Here is a 12270-nt window from a genome sequence, read left to right as displayed (position 1 = left end):
CATAGCTCAGATTAGGGGTGTACAGCTCATGTGTTCTTCCTTATCTCTCAAGTAGTGTGGGAGAGACCCCAAAACTCATCATCTTCATGTCCTGACTATTATGAGCAAGAAAAACAGCTCAAAGAATGCATCCTGGTTATCCGTTGGCCTAGCCTGAGTCCCTTCTGGACTCCCAAAGAACCCATTGCCTACCTGTAGTATTGCCTTTCTGCGAGTCTATTTCCACCTCTACTCTATGGATCCTTCTCAGGCTGGAAACCATGTCTTATTTTGTCTTTTAATAATTGTTTTTAAATTACGAAAGTAGTATATCCTTGAGATAGAAAAGTTTTCAAATAAACTGAAGAGTGAAAGTTCCCTTTCTATCGGCTCCTTTTCCAATCCACGTCTCTTCCCAGAGGGGACCACTATTAACAGCGCGTTGTACGTCTTTCCAGAACTTTCAATTTGCCAACCATAATGAGGCCAATAAAAGTGCTAACGTTTATTGAATGTTTACTAAGTCGGGTGCTATGCTAGGCACTTTTTGTGCATGTTCTCAATTAATTGGCAAAACAAGACTATAAGGTAGGTGATATTTTTATTCCCCATTTCACAAGAGAGGAAACCAAGACGATGGTTACTAAGTGGTAAAGCCAGAATTTGAACGGAGGCAGGCTGACTCTTAACCTCCACTGTTCTGCCACTTGCTTTTAGGATTTGGAATGTCATAGGCACTTCTCCATTATTACCCACGTAATCCTCTTTCCTTTCCCCCTCCCCTTTTTTCAATATTCTGTCTGCTTTATTTTTTTATTTCTTCCTTTTCAAAGCTTACTCAGTATTCCATAAAATGGAGTATTTAATTCATTAAGCCATTCTCCTGCTGACAAACTTTTTAGGATTTAGCAGTTTTTCACTTCCTTAATTCATCAAACCTAAGATTCCAATGATTGTAAGAAGCACCCAGTTTCAGAGAGATTAAAATGTGCATCTCGGAATTAATGTATCATGGCACTAGACACAATGCTGCAAATGAACACACTTGCATATAATTTTCATGTGTTTCTGTAGAAGTTTCCTACAAGTAAAATTGTGCACCAAAAGAACGGTGCGTTTTTCATTTTCATAGATGCTGCCGAATTCCCCTCTAGGAGGTCACATCTTAGTCATTTGTGTCTCCCATTTTACTTAGCACAATGTCTTGGCACTTTGTAGGTACAAAATAAATGTTTGTTCAGCGGACAAAATGCATGACCAGGCCCAGCAAACGCAAAGCATTTTGAGATACTCACAGGCAAAAACAAAACAAAACAAAACAAACAAAAAACCCACACACAAGGAAACCATGACAGTGATACGAGTAGAATATTTTAGAACCACATGTTTACACACTTGCTGAAGCACTGGCTACAGTAAATGACAAGCGCTAATAAATAAATGCATTTTATGCAGAATGATGTGTTCAGAGTGATTACAAAATATCTTGCAAAATTACCTCTAAAATGGCTGTGCACTCACTTTTTGAAAAATACACTAATAACTCCAACATTTTACAGCGCCCAAGCGAGACACGGGAAACTTCCAGGAATTTTATGGTCTGTCATTTTACACTCGAGGTGATTCTAAGGCACTCAACGGTGTGAGAACTAGCGCATTACAGGGCTTTAACGAAAGGAGTCTCTTAATTAGATTTGCCCTTTAGAACGAGCCCTTTGGCTGTACAGCGTAGAACCTACTGGAAGTGGGCAAAGACATCTAAGATCCCTAAATACCGCAGCATCACTCACCCCTGCGCGGGGAGGGCGGCCCAGACGGTCGGCGCGCTGCTGCGCCCCCTGCCGGCCTTCAGCAGCTTCAGCAGCCTCGTTCTGGGTCGGCTAGATCTGCCAACTGCGACTGCGCACTCCAAGGCCCAAGGAGGCCGCCTCACGGGGCCTGCGACCGCGCCAATCCTGACCGGAAACGGAAGTAAGGGAGAGTTAGCCTCGTGCGTTCCGCCGGCCCAAACCCTCCTACCCCGTGGGCCCCGCCGCTTTGCGGAAGTGCCGGAAGCGGAAGTTGCTAAGAGGTGGGGGGAGTTGTCGGGGAGACTGACGGGTTGTGTTCGCGCTCCTTGAGTTCGCGCCTCGGCTACCCGAGCAGGTAAAGGCACGATTGTGAAACCTTGCCAGTGGTGCTGATCCGGCTCAAACCGGATCCCGGCCAGGAACCCTGACCCAAGCGGTGCGGTACCCGGTGCTCCGATTCTTTCCTTAGGGTCCTTGTGACTCCCTGATTCCGGAAGTCCCCTGCACTTTCCCTGGAGTGAAGTCCGGCTTCCAGGTGTCCCGGTAGACCCCCCGCCATGGGCAACACGAGCAGCGAGCGCGCCGCGCTGGAGCGGCAAGGCGGCCATAAGACCCCCCGAAGGGACAGCTCGGGGGGCGCCAAGGATGGGGACAGGCCCAAGATCCTGATGGACAGCCCCGAGGACGCCGACCTCTTCCACTCGGAGGAAATCAAGGTGAGGAGAGGGGGGGGGAATCCGATTCCCCTGACATGTTGAGATCTAGATCCCCGCCACAACCCCTCGAAAACTCATCATCAGAAGTGGGAGGGAGGCGATACTTCACCCTCTGCGCTTCAAAGCCAGATGGCTCTGTAAGATCCCTCGTAGTCCAGGAGCCAGTGTCTAATTACCGATATGAGAAAGTCACCCTGAGGGAGGAGGAACTCCGTTGAACATCATTAAGGAGAGAGCGGCTCTGGGACAGTTTCAAATTCTTAATTAAGATCGTGGAGCTAGAAGTAGTAGCCCCGGTCTCTGCTTTGCTCTCGGGTATTCTAATTTGACAACTTTGAGAAACCGTTCCTCCCCTTTAAGAAGACTGGCAGTTGTTGTAATAGTTGTTTTTGCAGTTTATTGTCCATGTTGGAGATAAACCAGAGCTCACACCAGAGGTGTTTAGTTCTGCCTAATATTTTTGGTTCGCCCTGCTTATTTAGAGCGGGCACAGAAAAGTCATTGGACTTCTGGGGGTCAGTGGGTTAAGTGAACTGTCCGTCTGAACATTTTTGCTTGGCCATATTTGAGCCTCCTGCTGCAATCTGCTTTAACTTACCAAAACTCTGAAGATGATTCTAGACTCCTGTTTCAGCCACATTCCTGTTAACCACCTGATGTGGTCTGTTTCCAACTGGGAAGCCTGGTCCAAGGACACTTAATGATTCTGGCAGCTGATGTGTAATGTGGTATAGCTTAAAAAGCAAATAATAATAATAATAATAATTCCTTAAGGACAATGCAACAAAGTAGATTGAGGGAAAATGAAGGTGCATACCCATCCCTCCCACTCAGTCCAACATGTTCTCTGTTAGTATTCAGTCGTATACTAATCATCATTGTCCATTAGGCTTATTGCCTGGCAAATCATTCCAACTTGACTCACATTTTTTCTCAGATGTTGGGCTGGGTGATCACATTATTATCTTACATCCTCATTCGGATCTTGGCTCTAATATAAAGAGTCTGCTTCTACTTGGCCTTCCATCCTGTGATTGAACTTGCATTCTGACTCTGTTACATTCCTATGTGTTATTCCTAAGAGCTATGTGCAATTGAAATCCTGTTTCTCCAACGACTTGACATTCCTTCCCTGAGAAATCATTTTGGCCCAAGGATGGCTGTTTAAGACATTATCAAAATGAAACTATTTTCTTCAAGAAATATTTGTTGTTCTGTTGCTGTTCCAGAACTCCTATAAGAAATGTCTAGCATACAGATGATCTGTGGAGGATGATTTTCAATAGTCCATTATCATTTCCTCAGAAGTTACTGAAATGGTGTAGCAGAGACACTGCATAGAATGCCCTAGATAGCAAAAAAAAAAAAAAAAACAAGTCATGGATTCTTTTAACTACACTGGTTTACCATTTTGGCTGTGGTTAGTTAGCACATCCTCGATGGAAAGTGGTTCTGGTCTGTTATTCTTAAATCTGTAGGTCTTTTTTAAGCTCAAAGAATGCAGGCATTTTTTAAGATATGCTCAGGTCAGTATTTGAAGTAAAGGTGCTCGAAGGCTGCTAGGCAGGCACCTTCAAGGGTCTTTCCCATCCTGGGATTCCTGCTGTTTTAAAGTCTTTGCCTTCTGATTCGGAAAAATATAAAAGATCCAAAGCCATATATATTTCACCCAGAGTTGAACGTGTTTATTTCTCTTATTCTGGAACACCTCAGTTATACATCACTTCCTACACTAGAAGTTCCTTTTAACCATAATGAAGGTCAGTCTTTGTCTTAATCTTTTTCTCCAGCGTGGACGACACTCAGTGAATAGTTTTTCCCTTCCTTAGAATCTGGATTTGCCAATTTTCAAGCTGACAGCTCTGGAATTACCCCCTAATAAATTTTCATGTATTTCAAATCTTGCCTAATTAAGGAAAGAAAATGACCTTTATTCAGCTAGTTTTGAATTCATTGCAGCCTTCTTCCAAGTGAGTTTTATAGTTTCTCCTAGAATCTTAACATAGCCCTCTTGTAGTTAACAAGAGTAGCTAATAATTTGTAACACACTTACTATGTGTCTGATACTATGCAGAGCATTTTGTGGACTTTCTCAGTCTTCACAATAATCTTAAATAGTTTCTATTATCTCCATTTTGCAAGTGGAGAAACTGAGGCACAGCTGGTCAGTTAACAAGCCTGAATCTGATCCTGTGTAGTAACCACTGCCTCTTTAAAATGAATTGTCAGTGTTGGGGTAACTGTGTAAGCTCATTAATGACTTCCTGTCCCTGAGTAAACTGCTCTATTTCTAGGCTCCAGAGAAGGAAGAATTCCTGGCCTGGCAGCATGATCTGGAAGTGAATGATAAAGCCCCTGCCCAGGCCCGGCCAACTGTATTTCGATGGACGGGAGGCGGAAAGGAAGTGTACTTATCTGGGACCTTTAACAACTGGAGTAAACTTCCCCTCACAAGAAGGTAACTGCCCCGGGGAGTGTACACGTCTTAACCCAGAGATAATTCTGTTTCTCAATGATCTCTGCAGGTGGATGGAAAGCGATGTTTTTATAAAATGAATGCTGAGTGGAAAAATAACCTTGCCGAATAATTCATAGGGTTCAGATCTCACACCCAAGTGGTCTCTAGGTTTAGAGCACACTTAGAGAAAACATCTCTTGGTTACAAGTATTTCTGTTTCACAGACATCTTCTGCTTCAGATAGTCAGCTGTGTGTTTGCTCAGGCAGGACTTGTTCTTCAGAGAGAGAGAAATCTATTCCTAGTATAGTGGCAAGAGCACCAGGCTGGGAATCTTCGAGGCCGGGATTTGAGTCCACATTGGCAGAGCTAACCTGAGCCTCAGTATTCCTATCTGTAAGAGGGAATATTGGGCCAGGTGATCTCTGCGGTTCCTTCTAACTTTGAAAGGTACATGTTACGTAGGCAACATTAGCAAGACTACACAGTAAAACAACTTACTGGGAAGCCTAGCATGGACTTCTGTCTGAAGTTGTCAGTGAAAGAGCATCTTCGCCAGTGAGTACTTTGATGAAACGGAGAAATCATTCCCTGCTGGGCCAGGCTTGATCATTGTCAGGGCACTGCCTGCTTTTCTAGCGCGAACGTTAGTGTGGAGGGAGCTGCTGGGCACAGTTACAAGTCACTTCAAGTCAGGGCAACAAAACAGTCAAATGGAAGAGGTTTTCTGGAACCTCTTTAGTAGTTACGCCAGCTTCTTTGGGGAACTATTTGTGCATCCTATTAAATTGATCCCCTCTCCTGCCCAAGGCAAACTGACAGGGTGAAACTTGGCAGCAGGCCGTTGATCCTGTGTTGCCAGCCTCCTTGGCATCCAGTCTGCCAGGTGGTGGTTCGCTTGCAAGTTGACAAGGACAAGTACCTGTTTGTTGACCTTTCGATGTGGGTTGACCTAGGCTTGTAGGTTCCTTGTATTGAAACAAAGGCAGTTTTCAAGAAAACCTCTTGCATTGCTGCTGCTTTGTGCGTCTTCTAGATTGAGATCATTGTATTGAGTTGTCTGAATTGGTTAAGAATGTTTATTCTCCTGCAGCTGAACTCTGGGTTTTACGTGGAACAGTTTTGTTCTATGGCTGGTTCTGTAAGTAAGCTAAGGGGGCAGCCCGCCCCGCTGAAAACCTCCGCTTCCTTTTTCCTCGCAGCCACAATAACTTTGTAGCCATTCTGGATCTGCCGGAGGGAGAGCATCAGTACAAGTTCTTTGTGGACGGTCAGTGGACACACGACCCTTCTGAGGTACTTCCTCCCGCCCTTGGTCTGTATAAGCCAAACAAGTCACCGTCCCGTAGAGATCTTCGCCAGGTCCCTCTGTCCCACTGGGAAAAGTCCCTGTGTGGCTGAGCTAGACAGCAGTGCTCATTGTCAGGCCCCTGGCATACTTGCCCAAGAGGAGCAGGTTGGCTAGCCAGGAGCTGAGCCCCTCCAGCCAGGAATTCTAAATCCTCCAGGGAAAAACCCCGAGGCCTTCCACGTTATGACGTCTGCCTGTCTGTCTCTTCCCAGCCAATAGTAACCAGCCAGCTTGGCACAGTTAACAACATCATTCAAGTGAAGAAAACTGACTTTGAAGTATTTGATGCTTTAATGGTGGATTCCCAAAAGTGCTCCGATGTGTCTGGTATGAACAGTTATTTTATACCACATGTGTGCAGGTGGGGGCTGCGCAGTCTAGAAATACTCTTGTTTCTCTCACCTCTCACTCTTGAGCTCAAGCTGCCCAATCGGGTGGATGTTTGTAGCTCCCTAAAATGCCACAAAACTAATTCCTAACTGTGTCAGGTCAGGTTGTTGAAATCCAGCCCCGAGGGGGCAGTAAGTCCTTTTGGGGGGTGAGGGGGGCATCTCCAGTATTCAGAGAGCAGACCATTGAAATGGAAGCAGAGCTTGGTCTCGGGCCGGGGCAGGGCCCAAGAGGCCCGGGAGAGTGGCCGTGGGTCAGTGGTGAGCCAGTGCCGGGAGGCCTGCCAGCTCCCTGCCTGCTCACAACCCACTCGGGGTACTCAGCCTGACGGGTGATAAACGGACACCTCAGTGACCTTGGCCGTCACTGGTGTGGTACATTAGCACCTTGTTGGGAGAAAGGCTCACCACGGCAAAAGGCTACATAGCACAACCGGCTCAGTACAGCCCTACTAAAACTTTCTCCTCTTTTGAGAGTCATCCAATCACATACCTTCCAGTAAATTGCTTTCCATCCAAACCCACAGGAAGAAACTGCCTGGAAACATGATACGTACAGTTCAGGAGCAAGGATGTGTTGTAATCTGAAGTGTCAACTGCAGGGTTTAAACAGTTCTTGGGGGCGTTAAGCAATTCCTGGACCCCTATAGGAGGCAATGAAAAGGTTGCCCAGGACGGCCTGCCAGTCTAAGGAAATGGACTCAGTTGAGTTCACAGGATGATTCTGCAGTGTCACCTGGCTAGGCCTGGAGGTTCTGCCAGCCCCATCCCTTACGCTTCTCAGCTCAGAAATCAGTGGGAAATCGACCTTGCTGGGCTAGCTGTGGCTGACAAGTCAGGTTGTTGAGTAGGAATGCCAAAAATCACGTTCTTCTATCTGGCTAGTTGCCTAATTTTTTGAAGAAATCATTTCTTTCTTTTTCAGATAGGTGGGCATTGAATAGAAGAAATGCCCAAATATCCTCTGCTTACCGATAAATGTAATTTGAGGCCATATACCAAAGCTTTTAGTCACATTTCTGCAGCATAGATCACCTGGGAAAAGAAAACTGACCCCTCACTGCTGGCAAACCAACTTCAGGCTCTCTGTAGACTTCTGAAAAGACACTTTCTTAAAATGTATATTTCCTCCTAATGGCTCAGTTTTCTGCACTTAATTGCTTTTCTGTTTCCTGCTGTGATATGGTTGGGTCACGTGAAGGGAGCTTGTTCTCTAGAAAATGATGTTGAAGGAACTGGCAGAGCCGGGCTGTGTCAGATTTATTCCAGACGGCCCACGGACCAGGCACCCAGCCCCATCCTCGGTGTCCTTGGACTAACAGCTCGGTCCCTTCCCGCTGGCCAAATATCACTGAGTGAGCTGCTGCTTAAAGTTAAGAAACACTGGACTTCTAGAAGCTTCTTTGTCTGTATAATTGAGATACTCAAGCAAGAGTTGGAAAGGAACCGGAGAGTGATGGAGTCTTTAGAGATCAGGTTTTCAGTTTTGTTTCGTTTTGAAATGGGCTGGTGCAGTGCCTTGCATAACCTGTTTTGGCCACTGCCTGTGTATAAACAGGCTGCTTTATCTTCTGTTTTATTCTGGCTGGTGGCGCTCATAACTTGGGGTTACCCCCTTATGCCTCACTCGAAGCCTGAGCTTTGCAGTTTTTGCCAGCTCGGCTTGAAGCGAGAAGTAGTTTTATTCTGCGGCGGCATATCAAGTTAGGCTCCTGGGAACCACTTCCTCCTTAGTCTGCCGTCTGCCCCACACTCACTGGTTTTGCCACAGCTGCCATCTTCCATCACAGCACCTGAGTTCACTGCTGAATTTTATGCCAGTCACCCAAATTCCAGAAGGGTTTTCTCATGGCCTCTACTCTTCATGCTTGAGGCCTGTATATCCTTCAAGAGAACGTAAGTCTGTATTGAGGCAACAAGAGACAGGGAACCCTAGACAGTGCCATCAATTAAATGAGACTGCTTCTAGAACTGATTGTCAAAGTAAGTGTCCTGTCACCATCTCCCAGGAGAGCTGTCCAGTTCCCCGCCAGGACCCTACCATCAGGAGCCCTACATCTCAAAACCAGAAGAACGGTTCAAAGCGCCACCCATTCTGCCCCCACATCTGCTCCAGGTCATCCTGAACAAGGACACGGGGATTTCTGTGAGTACACAGGTGTCCACCCATTCCGTCCTCCATGGTCATGTTCCACTGCTCCTCTCTCTAGCCACCTCTCACGAAACAGCTGGTGAAAAAGCTCAGTGTCACTCATCAGGGTTGGCTGCCAGAGTCCACCTCTGATGCGGGAACACGCCACACTCGCAAGCTGTTCCCGAGTGCGGGGGCTGCCTCCCCAGTCCACAAAGCCTTTCACTCCTGCCTCAGCCTAGGCCCCATTCCTTTTCAATTTCATGACAAGATATCCAACTACCCCTGCTCGATAAGCTACATAATAGAATTCCTCATCTCGCCCCAATTTTTAGAATCTTGTTTTAATCACCAAATCACTTTCAGAAACATCACTGCCCCAGATCAAAATTTGGGGTATCTGGGTAACACACACTTCCTCTGAGGTCAGTATTACCTGCAGAAAGAAGCGCGGATCCTCCTGGATCCTGAAGAATGCCTCATTCTTCCCTTGTGATTTTTCCACACAGTTTAACCTGAATTGCCAAGCACCCCAACTCTGGAATGCATGGCCTAAATCTTGAGAATCTAGAGGTCCTTCAGCTTTGTCCAAGCCACCACCCAAAGGCACATGGTTATAAGGTGGGGATCACATGGCGCTGTGGCTCGGGCCCCACACAGAAGTGGGTGCACAGCCTGAGATGAGCTGCGTCCATATGCGTGCAGGCGACCCCTGCAGTAGCCGTGGTGTGTTAGCCAGGCACCCTCTGCTCGGGGCAGGTCTCCCCCTGTATGGAGAGTGTCCAGGTGCACACCTGACAGATGAGCCGGCTTTTGCCCTATGCCTTTTCTGTTTGGAATCAGCAATGGTCAAATTGAGGAATAGACATGGAAAAAAACACCCAGATTTCTGGTTTCTCTTAAAAAACTGGAAGGTGTGGCAACATTAAATGCCAGTCCTTTGTGAGCTTTTGTGGAGTAACAGTGCCTCTCCCACTCCCCCAATCATCCATTTCATTCTTCAGGCACCGTATCTGAGTCTTACAGACACGAGTTTGCAATCCACTGCTCAGGAGCGTGTGGTGTAGTTTGTATCTTCCTGACCCTCCTGTAATGAGAGGACAGAGCCATGGCCCACACATCAGAGGCCAAGGTAAAGCCTGACCAGAGACACGCCTGTGAGCCCAGCAAGCATGCAGGGAGTACTCCATAGTTGATCAGTGAGGTGTGACCCCCCTCACCTCGCCCGTCATCATGGACAGGCCGTTTCGCTGCCTGACAGGAACAGGTGGTCCTGAGAGCCCGCCTACTTTCCTTTGCTATCTGGACTGTGAAAAAAAGCGGGAAATCTTGATTTCTAAATCCTAAATGCTGACATCTGTTCCCACACAGTGTGATCCAGCTTTGCTCCCTGAGCCCAACCACGTCATGTTGAACCACCTTTATGCGCTTTCAATCAAGGTAATGACATGTCTGCTGCTGTTGGAATGTGTTTCTCAAAGTGTCCTCCGAGACCCCCTCCCAACAATTACAAGTTCTTACCTAAAGGGCGGCTTCCATGACCGGAGCCGACCCACAGGCTCCAGTCCTGAAGGCGGGCCCAGGAAGCTGTTTTTATTAAGCCCCCGGGGTGATTCTCGTGCACTCTAAAGTGAGCCCCCTGACTTATTCCTGCCCTTGACCATTTCCGCTCTCTTCCTCAGGATGGAGTGATGGTGCTCAGCGCGACCCACCGGTACAAGAAAAAGTATGTCACCACCTTGTTATACAAGCCCATATGAAGAGCTGGGAGCCAGCAGTGGGCCCCGGAACAGTTTGTACCACCAGGCCCCATGCAGGCGTGCTTCCCACTAGAGGGAATGGACTGTACATTTCTCATTTCACACTCTTCACATTTCACACCCGCCCTAGTCCTACTTGAAGGTTTGTTCCAGGAACAGCAGCTCCTGAAACGCCTCGGTCTGTATGGGTCGTCCCAACGCACAGTGGCTGTGAATGGAGTCGAGGAAAGCAGGTCTGCAGCTCCCTGAGGAGCGTGAGGATGGGTGCAGTTCTAGACATCTGCTGAACTGGTCATGGAGATTTCTCTTAAGCCAAAAATCAACACTAGCCACTCTGCTAGTAAAAATCTGGGAAGCAGGGACCGAGGCCACATAAAATCTCTAATTGAGCATTTTTAGGGCCATCGACTTGTTGTTGTTGAGGCCTGGCTGTGGCGCTAAGTGTAACAAGTACAGTGTTGGTTTTGCCTGTCCTCTGAAATCATAGCAATATTATGTCCTGTTCTCTGCTCCTGGGAGGTGTAATTTCTGTAGGAATTAGAACCTGTCTGATTTCCAGATGAAGTTTTACAATTGTTATTTACATTCGTATGCACTAAGTTTTATTGTTTTGTTATTTTTTTAACCAGAGGTGGCTGACTATACAGCCTTAGGGCAATTTTCGAATCACCCGAACTAAAGATTATGTGAATGAACAGTACTCAGCAATAATCTGTTCTCAGAACAGACTTTGAAAACCGCGGCCGGATTTCTCCATTAAGCTGGATGATCCTGTGACTATTCGCTGGAAGGTTGTCCAGCTTTTTATTCTAATCGTGATGAGGTGACAGTGTTACCGTAAGGGCTTTGGAGAAGCACTCTACTCTAGCCTGTGCCACCTTGCTCAGAACCTCTGTCCCTACTTAGCAAAGAAGGCTGTAGCAGTTACTGTTGCTTATTCTGGAAGGATCTTAGACCTCGACAGCAGCCTTCTCAGTGTGTCTCGGGAAGACATCCTTTGGACCAAAGCGAACCTCTCTGCACTCGGCCTGGTTTCCAGGGAGATGCCGCAGATGTGCCCATTAGTGCAGCTTCCTGTCCCCGAGGCAGCAGCTGTCACTCGCTGTGTTCTGCTGCAGGACGGAGGACTGAGCTTCCTGGTTTCCAGTGCTTGTTTGGCAACCTGGACTCTGGATACCCGTTTTTGTTACTGTTTTCAAAACACTGAATTACTATGACCTTGACATACCGGTTTCAATAAAGCTTTGTAAAGATAATGGGACATGTGCTTGGAGAAAGCTTTGATTTTTTTTTTCTCAGTTGTTTGCAGAGGAGACTGGAACTCTGTTCCAGCGGTTATTCAGTGCAGTGCATTTGAATCATTTTCACATCTCAGCACATGTTGGAAATGGTACCATCCTGTGGCAGTCGGGTGAGGCTCCAGCTGCCCCATGACTTAGGGCCATTCTGTGACCCACTGGTTATGTACAGAGTTTGGGAGGCTATTAAAGGACCTTCAAAATCGAGCCCCTCTGAAGCACTCAGTCCTGAGGGGAAGGTGAGGAGAGGTAGCAGTGAAGGTTCCTGGTTTGGATGGTTGGCGGCATCCCTGGGTCAGAGGTTTTGCTTCCTCTGGCTCATCAACAAGCACTGCAGGGGAGCCTGGGGTGTGACACCTCCTGGGAAGACACCAGGACGCTCTGGAGTCAGAGCCATCT

At 47.1% G+C, this 12270-nt stretch overlaps 1 protein-coding gene and 1 long non-coding RNA gene across 4 annotated transcripts in view; one reads left to right on the top strand and one right to left on the bottom strand.

The window, feature by feature from the left end:
• Positions 1-1907, bottom strand: part of LOC141569253 (uncharacterized) — a 296091-nt gene extending 294184 nt beyond the window's left edge. For all 3 annotated transcript variants that reach the window (XR_012492757.2, XR_012492759.2, XR_012492760.2), the window contains exon 1: positions 1770-1907. This is a non-coding gene — a long non-coding RNA (uncharacterized LOC141569253). The remainder of the gene's footprint in view (positions 1-1769) is intronic.
• Positions 1908-1998: 91 nt separating this feature from the next.
• On the top strand, positions 1999-11834 carry PRKAB1 (protein kinase AMP-activated non-catalytic subunit beta 1). The gene is made up of 8 exons (XM_074321733.2): positions 1999-2124; positions 2239-2485; positions 4780-4943; positions 6145-6238; positions 6506-6620; positions 8692-8828; positions 10185-10253; positions 10496-11834. Exons 2-8 carry the CDS (start codon positions 2327-2329, stop codon positions 10571-10573), a joined length of 816 nt encoding a protein of 271 aa, XP_074177834.1. The 5' UTR covers positions 1999-2124; positions 2239-2326; the 3' UTR covers positions 10574-11834.
• Positions 11835-12270: the final 436 nt, after the last annotated feature.

The sequence above is a fragment of the Rhinolophus sinicus genome, chromosome 9 (assembly GCF_057876585.1).
Source record: "Rhinolophus sinicus isolate RSI-liver-muscle chromosome 9, RSI-T2T, whole genome shotgun sequence".
Classification (NCBI taxonomy): Eukaryota; Metazoa; Chordata; class Mammalia; order Chiroptera; family Rhinolophidae; genus Rhinolophus; species Rhinolophus sinicus.
Note: the sequence above shows the minus strand (reverse complement) of the source record. Positions and strands in the feature narration are given on the sequence as shown.

Coding starts and splice junctions, on each gene's coding strand:
- PRKAB1 (XM_074321733.2), top strand. CDS start 2,327: ATGGGCAACACGAGCAGCGAGCGCGCCGCGCTGGAGCGGCAAGGCGGC. Junction 2,486..4,779: donor TCCACTCGGAGGAAATCAAG/GTGAGGAGAGGG, acceptor CTCTATTTCTAG/GCTCCAGAGAAGGAAGAATT. Junction 6,239..6,505: donor GGACACACGACCCTTCTGAG/GTACTTCCTCCC, acceptor GTCTCTTCCCAG/CCAATAGTAACCAGCCAGCT.